Source organism: Myiozetetes cayanensis, unplaced genomic scaffold (genome assembly GCF_022539395.1).
Source record: "Myiozetetes cayanensis isolate MyiCay16 unplaced genomic scaffold, myiCay2020 scf28, whole genome shotgun sequence".
Taxonomy (NCBI): domain Eukaryota; kingdom Metazoa; phylum Chordata; class Aves; order Passeriformes; family Tyrannidae; genus Myiozetetes; species Myiozetetes cayanensis.
In genome coordinates, this window is record NW_026087499.1 from 2,496,128 (window position 1) to 2,509,852 (window position 13,725).

Sequence of the window (13,725 nt, forward strand, 5' to 3'; positions counted from 1 at the left end):
GGAGCTGAGCTCTCCCTGTGGCTGTGGCATGGAGAAGTCCTTGGTCCAGCGCCACAGTGCTCCCCTCCAGCATCCCCATGGCATCCCACAGCCCCACCAGCAGCCACAGCTTCCTCCAGACCCACCACAGCAATCCCTGGCACGCCAAGGCACATGATCCTCACCACTCCCACCGCCAACAAAAATAACGAGGGACAGCTCGGGCTCAGCGCGGCCAGAATGTCAAACCCTCAGACAGCTCACGTAAAAGGCACAGACCTTCCCAGACCTCCTTGTTCCTGCCCCTCTGACATTTCCAGGCGTGCCCCAACACGCTCCCCTCCACAGGGCACTGCCCACATGCCTCTCCTCTATTATTATCCCAGGGCAGGAGCGATCCTTGGGGATCGCAGGGCACCGTGACTCAGCTCGCCCGGCCCGGCGCATCCGCCCCGCTCCCGCTTTTCCCTCCCTCCCTCCGTCCCTCCAGCCTTCCCACCTGTAGGCTTTGATGTGGATCCACTGGTTGGTGTTGACTGGCACCGTGGATCTGAGGACGACTGGCTTGGAGCCCAGGTCGTAGGTCATCTGCACGAAGCCATCCACGATGGCCAGGGCGATGTAGTCCGAGCGCTCCAGCCCCTTCCCGCTCCACAGGATCAGCCCCTGCGTGGCCTCTGTTTTGATGCTCAGCTCGAAGTGGTTGGACTGCAGGGCCTTCTCACTGTGTGGGGAGGTGGGGGCAGAGTTAAAAACAAGGCAGCTCCTTGGAGCAGCCTTCTCTTCCCAGCCTGCTGGGACAACCTCCATCCAACCCCTGGCATCAGGCTACACGTGGGGTCTGTCCCTGCCTGAGGGGTTGGCAGACTTTGGGATATCAGGATGCCTGGTGCACGGGGTGGGAGCAGATGGGAAGCTCTGAACCAGGCCAGAGGATCAAAGAAATGGCCCTCGAGGTGTCTAACCCAGCTCCCACTCAAAGCAGTGGCACACCAGTCTTGTTCCCCAGGGCTGGGGACTGGGAGAGGATGAGCAGTTTGAAGGGGAGAGAGGCTGCCCACAGAGGCAGCAAAGCCTCCTTTCTCCTAGATGAGGCATCTTTTCCCAAGGGAGGAATGAAGGAAGGGCAGGATTTCCTCCCCACTGGCATCCTCATCTCTGCTCAGTCTCTTCTGGAACAGGCACAGGGCTCTGAGCTTGCCCTGTGGGGTGGCCACACAACTCCTGGGATGCTGAGACACAGAAACAGCATGGACAACACAGACAGCTTTTTATTCCCAAGGGACACTGCACCCAAAGGGCTGGACAAGGCTCTGCACGGAGCCTGATGTACTGCCAAGGTACCTCAGCCTGCTGAGCCCACCCTGCTGCTGTTCCTGGGCTGGAGGGACGGGGCTCCCTCCCTGTTTACTCACCCTCTGCAGAGCTGCATCCCTTACAAATAAAAAGCCAAGGATCTGGGCACACAGGACACACACACAGGGGGACAGAGACATGCAGAGGCAGCGACAGCAGAGCACGAGACACGAGAGCACCAAGCCTGGCTCACTCACCTGGGCTCCACGGGATAGTCCAGCGCCTCGGGACTCGGATGGGGGAAGAAAGGGGAGCGTGCCATAAGCAGGGGGCAGCAGAGGAGACCCTTCCCTTCCCTCCCACCCACCCTGGCACACAGGGAACAGCCCTGCTCAGCAGCAGCAGCTCTTCATCCCACACAGAAACTGCCCAGCGCGAGTGGGGAGCGCCAGGAACCGTCCCGGGGATGGAGGAGTCGCCTCCAACACGTTTGGAAGTGGTGGCTTAGCCAGGCGGAGCAGGATAAGGCCAAGGAGGGAATGCAGCCCTGTGCTGGTGGTGTGGGGATGCTCCAGTGTGCTCCTGGGGGCTGGAGCACAGGTCTGTGAGGGGTGGCTGAGGGAGCTGGGGGGGCTCAGCCTGGAGAAAAGGAGGCTCAGGAGGGACCTTCTGACTCTCTCCAACTCCTTCACAGGAGGTTGTAGCCAGGTTGGGGGGTCCCTTCTCGCAGGGAACAAGCGACAGGACGAGAGGAGACAGCTCAAGTTGCACCAGCAGAGGTTTAGTTTGGATATCAGGGAAAATTTCTTCACTGGAAACGTGGTCAAGCATTGGAACAGGCTGCCCAAGGCAGTGGTGGAATCATCACCCCCTGGAAGTGCTCACAAAAACCGTGTGGATGTGGCACTTGGGGACACTGCTTAGTGGTGCAGGGTTAACAGCTGGATTTCATGATTTTAGAAGGCTTTTCCAACCTCAGTGATCCCATGATTCCATGGCTGTCAGCGTTCCTGGTACTCAGCCATGCTGCTGGGCTGTGGATCCCAGGGACACACTGCTGGGGACAGGGAGCTTTGGGACCCCCTTCCCTGCAGGCAGGTCTCAGGCCTGCAGGAATTCTCTTGGAATCAACAGAATCCCTCATGTTGGAAAAGCCCTCTGAGACCATCAAGTCTCAGCACTAAACCATGTCCCAAAGTGCCACATCCCCACATTTCTAGAACACTTCCAGGGGTGGTGACTCCACCACCGCCCTGGGCAGCCTGTGCCAACGCCTGGCCACCCTTCCAGTGAAGAAATCTTCCCTAATATCCCACCTAAACCTCCCCTGGCACAACTCGAGGCTGCGTCCTCTTGTCCTGCCATGGGCTCCCGTGGAGTGGAACTGTCACACACAGCCTCTGAGTCAGCCCTGGGGCTGACTTGGAGCACGGGGTGTGTGCATGGAGAAGGGGAAATCCAGGAGCCCAGCTGTCCCTCTGGCACTGCCTGCCAGCGCTCGGGGGCTGCAGGTCCCGCGTCACGCTCAGCTCGAACTACTCGTGTGTGTGTGTGTGTAAAAATGGATGGCCCAGGAGAAAAGGCACAGGCATGTCACGGCCAGCAGAGCCCAGAGAAGCACTGGCAGCGTTAGCCCTGCCCAGGGCATGCCCCAGTGTCTGCCTGGAGGCACAAAAAAAAAAACCTGCTTTGATGGGTCCCTCAGCCCAGCAGGGCTGGTGAATGCAGGATGGAGGCTCCCTCGCAGGGTGGGGCATGCACGGCCAAAATAGGCTGGTCCAGGCAGGGAGAAGGCTGGGAATGGTGGCCTTGCCCCTTTGCAGAGCACTGGGAGAGGCAGGACACCTTCTGCTCATGGCAGGGTTGTGGCTCTGTGGGTGCAGAGGGACAGCAGGGCACTGGTGCAGGTCACTGCAGGCTCTCTCACTGCTGTGGGCACTGCCCAGCTCAGGAGGACACTTGGGATGCTCCTGAAAAGCCCTTTCCAAACCCAGAGCACCTCCCCAAGTGCTGTGAACATGCAGGTGATGGCTCTGTGGCTCCCCAGGTGCTGACACACATGCACACACCAGCTCAGCCTCCCAAGCCCCCGCCTGACCCCCGGCTGGTAGAAAATGAGGTGAGATGGGGATGTGGCAGGCAGGAATCTCTCCAGCTCTCCCCCAGACACTGGGGGATACATCTGCATGGAGCAGGGCTCTCATTCCACCCCTGGTGCTCAGCAAGACAGACAGATAGACAGCAAATCACAGCTGTCAAGGCTGCTCTAGGCAAGAAGTTTCTCCCCAATCAGCTGCCCAGACTCTTCTTCTGAACCCCCGTCCCCACTTGCATTTTCTGAGGGGCTCCCAGGCCACACACTCTGGCTGGGGAACATCCTCCCAGTTCCACTGCCTGGCCTCCCCTCTACAGCAGCAATGCCACATCCACGCTGGAAAAACATGTGCAGGATCAGCACCCTGGATTTCCATCGGCTGCTGATGGAACAGTGAGTCTACAGGAGCTTTCCTCCTCTATGCCCATCCTTAAACTCAGTCCCTGAGTCCTCCTCCCCCTGAAATGGGAACACCTGCCCGTGGCAGAGCCCAGGAGAGGGCCCAAATTCCTTCCCCTACCCTTCCCTGTGCTCCCCCACGGGTGGGCTGAGGTTGGGGTGGCGATGGGGGCGTGGTGAGGGCAGAGTGGAGCAGGGAGGGCCGTACTTACGCAGGGATCTCATTGCTCAGGTGGCTTGAAAACAAAGAAACAGGGACATTGAGAAGGGACAGACAGACAGAGACGGACAGACAACAGCTCAGCACGGACACCCTCCCAGGCAGGGTGTTTGGAAACAGGGAATCCAGGGGTGTGACAGGCAGGTCGGTGAAGTCTCATCCAACACCCTCTCCCAGTGCCCTGGAGCTGGGAATTAACCACAGGGACACGCACTGGTGAGGAGGGAAGGGCACTGAACCAGGGCACAGTGGAACCAGAGTGCCCTGAAGGAGAAACACCCAGCCCAGAGGCCGAACAGGACCTCAGCCAGCAGCTCTGCCCATCCTGAGAGAGAAGCCCCAGGGAGCAGCACAGCCCCGGACACCACGGGGTGCACAGCAGCACCCCCAGCCCACGGGGCTGGGCAGAGGCTGGAGAAGGTCCCACAGCAGTGATGGCCCCTCTGTGCTGGCAGAACGACCCTTGTGGCACAAAACAGGCAGGGACACCAAGGCTCCAGCTCCACCCCAGCCCAAAGCAGGCAGTGCTAACCCAGGTTAGCAGAGCGAGAGCAGCCAGGCCTGAAGCTGGCCAGGCACTGCTGTTCTGGGGCAAACCCGCTGCCAACAAGGCAGCTTTAGATGGAGGTGAGGCCTGCTCAGAGCCCCAGTTTGGTTTGCTTCCCTCTGGAATTCCTGGATCCCAGCTCTTCCTCCTGCTGTCAGCCCTAACTCCTTGCTTGGAGCTCGGTTCAGCTCAGCAGCTGAGTTACCTCTTGGTGACGGCGTTGTGGTACTCCATGTATGTCCTGCCATCGAAGGCAATGGCCTCTGCATCCCCAGCAGCCTTCTCGATGATCACTGGGGGTGGGAAAGGCAAGAGCTGTCAGGATCCCACCCTGGAGACCAGGAAAATCCCCCCTTTATGCTGAGCATCCCTAAGAGGATGAAGGCAAGCACCAACTGCCATCCCCTGGGGCATGTCAGCCCCGTGGTACTCCAAGCAAGCCCCTGGAGAGGTTTGCTGTGGCTTTAGGGTCTGGAATTTTGGGGCCATCTCCCTGTTTTGCAGCCAACTGTCATCAACTGTCAGTCAAATTTAAACTGCAATTTCGGTTTAATGGATTTAAACTTAAAAGAGGGGAGGTTTAGATGAGATACTGGAAAGAAATTCTTGGCTGTGAGGGCGGGGAGGCACCGGCATGGGTTGCCCAGAAAAGCTGTGGCTGCCCCACCCTGGGAGCATCCAAAGCCAGGCTGGAGCAACCTGGGCTGGTGGAAGGGGCAGGGTGTGGAATGATATGATTTTTAAGGTGCCTTCCAACACAAAACATTCCAGGACTCTACAAAAGGGACGAGATCTCCAGCCTGGCCCCGGCGCTGCGCCGTCCTGCCGCCACCAGCTCGCCAGGGAAGCAGCTCCGTTGCCAGCCCACATCCAGCCCACCCTGGCACCTCACCTTTCTCACAGTGGGCCCCAGAGAAGCCCCTCTGGCAGGCACACTCGTAGCTCTCCAGCCGGGGGCTGCAGGTGCCCCCGTTCTGGCAGGGGTTGGGTTTCTGGGTGCAGGGGTGGCCCCGGAACGGCGAGATCTCGATGGCACTGCGGATGTTCTGCTCCTTCAGCACGGGAACCCCCTTGATGGAGATCTGGCCAGGGGAAACACAGGAGTTAGCAGGGAGGTGGGGAGGCCCTGGCACAGGTTGCCCTGAGAAGCCGTGGCTGCCCCATCCCCTGGGAGTGTCCAAGGCCAGGTTGGAGCCACCTGGGATAGTGGAAGGTGACCCTGCCCACAGGGGTGGAATGGGATGGGCTTTATTGTCCTTTCCAACCCAAACCATTCCATGATTCTGTCATGACCCTCCACCACCCCATCTCTCTGCAGTGGGAGGACAGAGGGTAGTGTCCCTGGGAAAAAGGGGAGATGGGAACCAGCTCCCAGCCCCACATGTTCCTGTGACACACTTTTGCCTCCCCTCCTGCCACTTTTCCTCCCTATGGACCCACAGGCTGGGCCAGCCCATTGCCAGGCTCATCCTCCCTCCCCTCCAGCAGGACCAGGGCAGATGGCACATCTCCCAGCTGGACACTGGGCTGCCCAGCAGGACCTTACCCTCTGCACAGCCCCCTCGAAGCTGGTGGAGATGGCAGCTGCTCGAGCCAGCTTGCTGAAATCAGGGGCTCCTCCCACGTAAAACGGCTCCTTCAGGTTCAGGAAGGTGTGAGGTACCTGGGGAGGAGAGGGGAGATGATGGAGAACGTGTCAGGATATCCCTGGGTGTCCTGTGCAGGCCCAGGAGTTGCACTTGATGAGCCCTGTGGGTCCCTTCCAATTTAGGATATTCTGTGATTCTATGAGAGGGGCCTTCAGGAAACCTCCTCATGCCAAGCTGCAAGGTCCCACCCGCCAGCAGCCATCTGGAAAAGGTTCCCTGTGAGTTTAATTTTGGGGAGATGCTGTTCTAATGCCCTCAGGCATGGAGAGGGGGGCTCTGGTTTTGCGTGACCCCCAAAACCAGGTAACCAAATATCAAAGTCTCTCTGGGGGGGTGATGTTGAAACCCAAACGCATTCCAGAAGGATTCAGCTTGGGTTCTATCTGGCTGCTGCAGGTTCCCGTGGCTAGAGGAGGTTCTCCTGCATCCCAGATGGTGTGTGTTTGGAGGAGGAAGCTCCTTCCTTGCTGTCACCCTGCAGCCCCAACTGCCCAGCCCGGAAAATTCCGGGTGAGTCTTCAACTGCAGGGTTCACCAGGCAGGAATGACAACCCTTCCTGGGCACCTGGGATGGAGCCAGGGGCCCAGGGGATTACATGGATCACTAAGCTAATGCTTTGTGGAGTTAAAAAAAAAAATAAATAAATGATCAGATTAATTGAAATGCTTCCAAGCCAAAATGCAACAACTGTCTGGGGATGAATGATGGAAGGGGAAACGAGTGGCTCTAAAATCTAAAGAGATCCTAAAGCTGCTTGGTCAGATGGGAAGGGGAGTGGGTGAAACACTGAGATCTGGATGGAGAGCGAGGTGCCAATGGCAGATGAGATGGAGGTGTGGTGGTTCATACTTATCTTTACCTTACGGGATTTCTGGGATCCAGAGACAGCAGGGGAGGGAAAAATACAAATGGAAATCAGAGGGAGAGAGAAAAAGAGAGAGAAAAAGGGAGATCAGTGGGCGACATTGCAAACATGCAGGGCCACAGGACCCTCGCTGCCAGCAGTGCTGGGGTAGCCAGGGAGGGGAAGGGGGGGCTGCAGGAGGTGACAGGAGTGTCCCTGCCACCCAGGGGTAAGCTGTGCTTGGAGAGAAGCTTGAGAAGAGCAAAGCAAGGGGAGGAAGAAATCCCTTCTTTTCCAGGGATGCTGTGTAACCCTGATTGCTGCATTTCTAGGTGGATCTTACAGATGGGTTCAGCAGCCATCAGTGCTCTCTCTTCCTGCAGTATCAGCTTCTCAGCTGGAAAGGGGGGTTAAAGGAACCCCAGGGTTCTGCAGACAGAAGTGCAGAGGGACAGGGGATGGGGAGAAGTTGGGAGGGGGAAGCTGCCAGCTGGGAAACAGAGAGGAGGCACTGCTGGATTCAGCAGCAGCAGTGCCAAGGGGCTTTCCCTGCTCCGTGACCTCCTCCTGGCTGAGCTCTCAAGAGCCCCCACCACTGAGGGCACAGCTCAAAGCCACAGGTACCGCAGGTGCCTCACGAACCTGCCCTGATACGGGGACAGTCGAGGATCTAAAATAAAGAGTGGGGAGGTGTGTGTGTGTGAGGGGCTCAAAGGCATTCCTGAAACCTGGCAGGGGCTCTGCAGCCCTGTGGGCAGGGCACAGGGAGGGAGGAAGGGCTGGGAGAGGTGTGCAGCTGCCGTCCTGCAGGGACACAGGCACGCTCTGCCTGCAGCCTCCTCTCCCCCCACCGCGTCCTGCCCGCTCCTCCTCCAGCCCTGAAGCCATGTGCCACAGGGATTCAAAGCCCAGGAGCCTGGGGAACTCTCAGCTCGTTCCACACGTGACAGGAGCAGAGCTGGAAGTCCAGAGAGCTCCCCTGAGCCGCCAACTCACCGGTGACTCCCCCATCACCCTCTCGCCGTTGTTGATCCTCATGACCCCCTTGCGCCCGTTCCTCTCCAACAGGACGCTCGTCCAGGTGTTGAGGGGAACTGGCTCTTTGCTCCTGGGGGGTGAGAAGGGAGGAGGAGACACACAGGTGAGAGCTCTGCCATCAGCAGAGCGCTGACAAACCTCCTCTGAGCAGCCAGGGCTGCTCCCTCCTCACCTGAGCACAGCTGCCCCCTTGCCCAGGTCGTATCTGTACTCCAGGTACCCGTCGTGCAAGGCCAGGGACACGAAGTCCCCCTTGCCATCTGTCTTCTGGCCATTGTAGAAGATCATTCCACTGGGGTTCTTGGCCAGGAACACGACCTCCATGGACATTTTGTCCCTGAGGAGAGAAGGATTATGGATACCCTCCAAACCCCACTGCCCCTCGTGCTCTCTTCCTCCGTCCCCACGCACCGAGGCCTTGGAATAACTCTGCCTTCCCTGGGCAGGTGAGAGACACACCTGCCATGCTCAGGATGCTGCTCTGTGGTGTCTCTTTACCCACCAGGCAGGCAGGTGATGCCCCCCAGGCCCCCTCTCCCATTCCCTGGCGCTTACTGCAGGTCAGGAACGAAGGTCTGCAGCCCGTTCAGCTCCAGGTAGGAGAAGCCATTGAACTCCGGGAGGAAGGGCATGGTGTGGTCCTGCTCCGTCACTGGGCACAAACGAGGGGATGGTGAGGGAGAGGAGGCTGAGCAGCCTCCTCACCCAGTGCCCCAGCGCCCCAGAGCCCGAGGCCAACGTGCCGGCTGGGGGAACTGAACCCCATCCCCACCCCCTTCCCCAGCCCCATTCCCGTCCCACCTCGCTCGCAGAAGTCTCCTTCCCGGCCCATGGGGCAGGCACACAGGGCACCCCCCTCTGGCAGCACCAGGCAGGTGGCAGAGACGTGGCAGGGCGAGGGCTCGCAGGGGTTCCTCTCATCGGCGCACGTGGGCCCTGCAGCGGGACGGGCAGCTCATCACCCCGGCGCCACAAACCAACCAACAGCCAGAGAGCAACATCCCTGCTGCCTCCTGACACCTCCCCAATCTCTGGCTGGGTTCCCGTGACCCAGGAAGCCCCCAAAAAAATGGCAGGTGATGCCCTTGGCCGACCACGCCCCTGAAGTTAGCAAGGGGACGTTATTTGGTGCACCAGAACCAAACAGGTCCTGGCCCTTCCGTGCACATGAACGGGGGCACATCCCAAATCTACTGCCTGCACTGCACGAGGCTTCATCCTCCACCTCTCCCTCTATCCCACTGTGCTGACCCCAGAGGCTCTGGGATCCCACAGGACCACCCCCCCCCACAAGCAGGACGAGGAGCCTGCATCCCCCTCCCCGTACCGGTGTAGGTGTGGAGGCACTCGCAGTGGAACATCTCCGCCTCCTTGACGTGGCAGATGCCCCCGTGGTGGCAGGGGTTGGGGTGGCAGGGGTCGTTGCCACACTCGCCCACCCCGCTGCCGTAGAGGACGTCGCTGCCCTTCTCCCGCAGGTCGTACATCTGGTTGTTCACGTCCAGGAGGCGGATGCAGCCCTTGAGGCCCGTGGTGGCCGTGGTGTGGTCTGCTACCCTGAGGGGGGGGGGATCAGAGCACGGGGTCAGCTGGGGGTTTTTGGGTCACTCCGGGCGTCTGGGTCAGGCTGTGCTCCCCCACAGGGCACCGGTCACGGAATGGTTTAGGTTGGAAGGGACCTCTGAGATCGTCGAGTCCGATCTGTGCCTGATCGTCCCCACCTTGTCCCCCAGCCCAGGGCCTTCCTTGGACACCTCCAGGGGTGGGGGTTTCACCCCCTCCCCAGGCAGCTCCTTCCTATGCCTGAGCATCCTTTCTGTGAAGAAATTCCTCCTGATGCCCAACCTGACCCTCCCCTGGCACAGCTCAAGGCTGTTTCCTCTCCCACTGTCTCTTGTTCCCTGGGAGCAGAACCCGGCTCCCTCCTCCTGTCAGGGAGTTGCAGAGAGCCACAAAGTCCCCCCTGAGCCTCCTTTTCTCTGGGCTGAGCCCCTCCAGCTCCTCATAGGATACTCCAGCCCCTTCCCCAGCTCCATTCCCTTCCCTGGACTCACTCCAGCCCCTCAATGTCTCTCTTCCACCCATACAGACAGATAATCAATTAGGAAGTCCCCCCCAGGACCCCCTGAAGCAGTGGCAGGCGCTGTGAGCACCCAGCCCCACACTCACACGGCCATCTGGTCATCAGGCACTCCCCCAATGAACAGGTCTGTGTCCAGGTTGAGCCCATCGGTGCCTGGGGGGCTCTCCCCACTCACGTGGGGCTCCCCATCCACAGAGAGCATCCCACTGCGCCGGTTCCTGTTCACCACCAGCTGGTGCCACTTGCCCGGCTCCACACGGACCTTGCTGGTGATGACGCCCGTGCCAGAGCCCGTGTTAAACCTGCAGGAGAAGAAGGGGGACAAGGGGGAGGGCCGTGTTTGTGCCATCCCACAGAAAGGTGACATCTCCCTCCCCGCCCCCCTTCTGCGCCAGGCTGCCCTCAGAGCGTGCTCTGTCCAACCCTGAGCATCAGGACTGCTGGAGGACTCATCTCCTCCACCTCACCTCGTTCCAAAATGTCCCTTTGGCTTTTGGAATAGGAAAAAAAATAATATTAAAAAAAATCATCCCAGCTCAGATTTCTTGGGCCTTTCTCCCTTTTTTTTCTCCCCTTTTTTTCCTCCCCTTTTTTTCTTTTTTTTTTTTCCACCTGTGTTTCTTTTCTCGGTACAAAAATAAAAAAAGATCTCTCACTCGCCACCCCCACCCCAAACCCAAAAAAAAAATCAACCTCCCACACCTTCCAGCTTTTCAAAATGCAAAGTGACATCAGAGAATTAACTTCGCTGAAAAGTGCCAGAGGGAAACGAGCTCCCCATCGCATCCAAAAAACCCCAAAACCTTCTCCTCTCCTCATCTGTTTGATTCTGGGTCTCTCAGAATGGGAGTCCAAGCCCAGCATCCTCCTGATATCCTGCCAGGACCGTTCTGGCTGGAGCAGCTCCTCTTCCTCCCTATCAGCTGGAGGTGGGAGGGCACCCACCTGAGCTCCACGAAGCCGCCCACCAGGGCTAGGGAGATGAAGTCCTTGCCGCGGTTCTGGCCGTTGTAGAGCAGCAGCCCCCCCAGCTCCAGGGTGCGGAACTCCATGGCGATGCGCACCGTGTGGTACGCCTTCATCATCTTGAAGGCCAGGTAGGACTTGCCCCCGAAGCTGGGGATGAAGTACCTGATAGCTGCAAGAGCCAGGAAGAGGAGTGAGGAGGGGACAGAAGGACACAGAGCCCTGTGGAGGGAACATTTTCTACCTGTCCGGACACAAGGGTGGAGGGAAGCTGGTTGTCTCCTCTGAGCCCACGCTCACCCTGTCATCACCACCTCCCAGACGCTCACACTGGGACTCAAAACCCCTCTTGTGATGCCATTCCCCGCCAAGACTGCTCCCAGGCTTTAAACAGCTCCCCCAGCCAGCTCCTCCCAGTTAAAAACCAGTGCTGTTGGTCCTTTCCATGCCCAGCTATTGCATCCCCTGTGCCATCAGCCGGGCTCTGCTGCACACACAGCTCCTCGTAACTCAGCTTCCCTGCTCCTTAGATAATTTTTATCTCTCCTCCCAGAATCCCACATGACAGATTTACAGTCATCACTCCAGGCTTTTGTTCGCTGGGGCTGAGGTTTTCCAAGGGATCTGCGAGGCCAAGCCCTATTAAAATGAAGAGGGCTGGACACCCACAGCTTTGAGCGCTCCAGATTATGGCTTTAGGGACAAAGCTTTTCAGGAATAAGCACTCCCAGCCGCCCAGAGTCCCCAGCATGACCCCAAACTGCCAGTGGGGGCTCACAGTAAATAACAGCAGCTCTGGGTAAGCGTGCTGCCAGCCTCCAGCTGCTTGCTAAGCTGCTCCAAGCACCGGGAAATAGAGGCTGGATTATCAGAACGCATCTCCACCCGGGCTGGAGAGGATGGTCAGTGCCTGTTCTGTGCCACACTTGCAGTCAGGAGCCGTGAGGGGCAGTGCCACGAGCTGAGCTAACACAGCAGCATCTCCCAATCTTCCCGGTGCTTGGGGGCACCGGTGGATCGGGAGCGGAGCCAGGGGGAAATTGCTGCTGGCACCTCGCAGGCTTTTACGGCGAACAGCACATGTACAACCTGCTGTGGCAGAGCTAAGATGACAGCCGATTAAACCAGCCCCTGCAGTGGCAGTGCCAGCTCTGGGGCTGGGTTTGAGCATCCCCCCCCACCTCTCTATCACCCCAACGTGGGACGCTCCCGCTCAGAGCCGGGCTGGGCAGGGCTTGGAGAGCGACCTGGGATGGTGGGGTGGGACAAGCTGAGCTTTGAGGCCCCTTTCCCACCCCTCCCCGGGACCCCCTTGGGTGGGGGGCACGCACTTTTCTCGCAGACAGCCCCTCCCTTGCCCGCGGGGCAGCTGCAGGTGAAGTCCTCGCCGTCGTCCTCGCAGGTGCCCCCGTGCAGGCAGGGGTGGGAGTCGCAGGGCCGGGGGGGTCTCCTGGTGGCGGGGGCTGGCGGGTGGGCTTCCTGCGGGTGCTGGCGGCCGGGGGGAGGGTGGAGCTGGGCCTGCGGGTGCTCCCGGCCCTGCCGCGGGCCATGGTGACGGCAGCGGCCGTGGTGGCCCTGCGGGTGGTGGCGGCCGCCGGGGCCATGGTGGTGGCCGTGGTGGTGGTGACGGTGGTGGTGAAGAGCCTGGGGATCCAGTCTGGAAGAGCAAAGAGGGTGGGTGGAGGTCGGTGGCGTCACAGCCCACTCTGGGGTGCCGGTGTGCCAGGTCCCTGCCTTCCCTGGAAAATCACTGCCCTGGGTTTATCGGGATGGACGAGGCCCGGCCACCACCTCAGGAGCACCAGGACAGGCTCCCTTTCCACCTGCCATGTCCCCATGGCACAGCAGCTGCCACATGCCATGAAAAAGTGGGGCGATTCTACCCCCCTTATGGTTTTCCTGAGTGAAAAACATGTCTGGGCACAGGGGTTTCACTCAGAGACCCTGGCACAGGTTGCCCAGAGAAGCTGTGGGAGTGTTCAAGGCCAGGCTGGACAAGCCTTGGGGTTGGGGGACCACCATGGCACAGGAGGTGGAATGAGATGAGCTTCAAGATTCCTTCTAGAACATTCCATTTTGCTGTACCACCCCCTGCACCCTGGCACTGCCTGGGGGAGCTTTTGATGGGTTACTGCTACAGATGCAAAGCCCTGGCAAGGCCAGAAGAGCCACCCTGCCCATCTGAAAACCTGGCCACAGACAGAGGGGACTCACCAAAATCCATGAATTTGACATGCTCCTGCTGGGGCTTCTTCACCAGGATGGTCCTCTTCTTGGAAGCTTTGATCTGCTTCAGCAGGGCCGCCTGGATATCGGCGGCCGTGTAGGACGTGGCTGCTCACAGCCAGGAGGAGGAAGGAGAAGAGGAAGAGTGAAGATAGGAGCCCCACCCAGCAGCTTCAATCCCACTGGGAATGCCTGCTGCCTCCCCAGGAGGGTTGGGGGTGCCACAGGGAATGCCCCCACCTGGGTCAAAGTGGGACTCCACGAAGACACGGACAGCGCTGCTCTGCCCCAGGTCCCGCACACGGATGCTCTTGAAGTCCTTCTTGACGTCAGAGCTGCGGAAAAGCTCATCCAGCTGGTTGGTGGGAAGGGGGAGGGGAAA

The 13,725-nt window shown here is 59.4% G+C and overlaps 1 protein-coding gene across 1 annotated transcript in view; it reads right to left on the reverse strand.

Moving 5' to 3' along the window:
• The window catches only part of AGRN (agrin), a 101,625-nt gene that overhangs the window by 4,430 nt on the left and 83,470 nt on the right, over positions 1-13,725 (reverse strand). Inside the window, 18 exon segments of the mRNA XM_050322214.1 lie at positions 479-703; positions 1,533-1,565; positions 3,982-4,005; positions 4,742-4,829; positions 5,429-5,618; positions 6,083-6,199; positions 7,046-7,057; positions 8,027-8,138; positions 8,241-8,405; positions 8,624-8,720; positions 8,870-9,004; positions 9,396-9,625; positions 10,238-10,453; positions 11,097-11,289; positions 12,449-12,568; positions 12,571-12,774; positions 13,332-13,451; positions 13,584-13,698. Coding sequence (XP_050178171.1) covers positions 479-703; positions 1,533-1,565; positions 3,982-4,005; positions 4,742-4,829; positions 5,429-5,618; positions 6,083-6,199; positions 7,046-7,057; positions 8,027-8,138; positions 8,241-8,405; positions 8,624-8,720; positions 8,870-9,004; positions 9,396-9,625; positions 10,238-10,453; positions 11,097-11,289; positions 12,449-12,568; positions 12,571-12,774; positions 13,332-13,451; positions 13,584-13,698 — 2,396 coding nt within the window.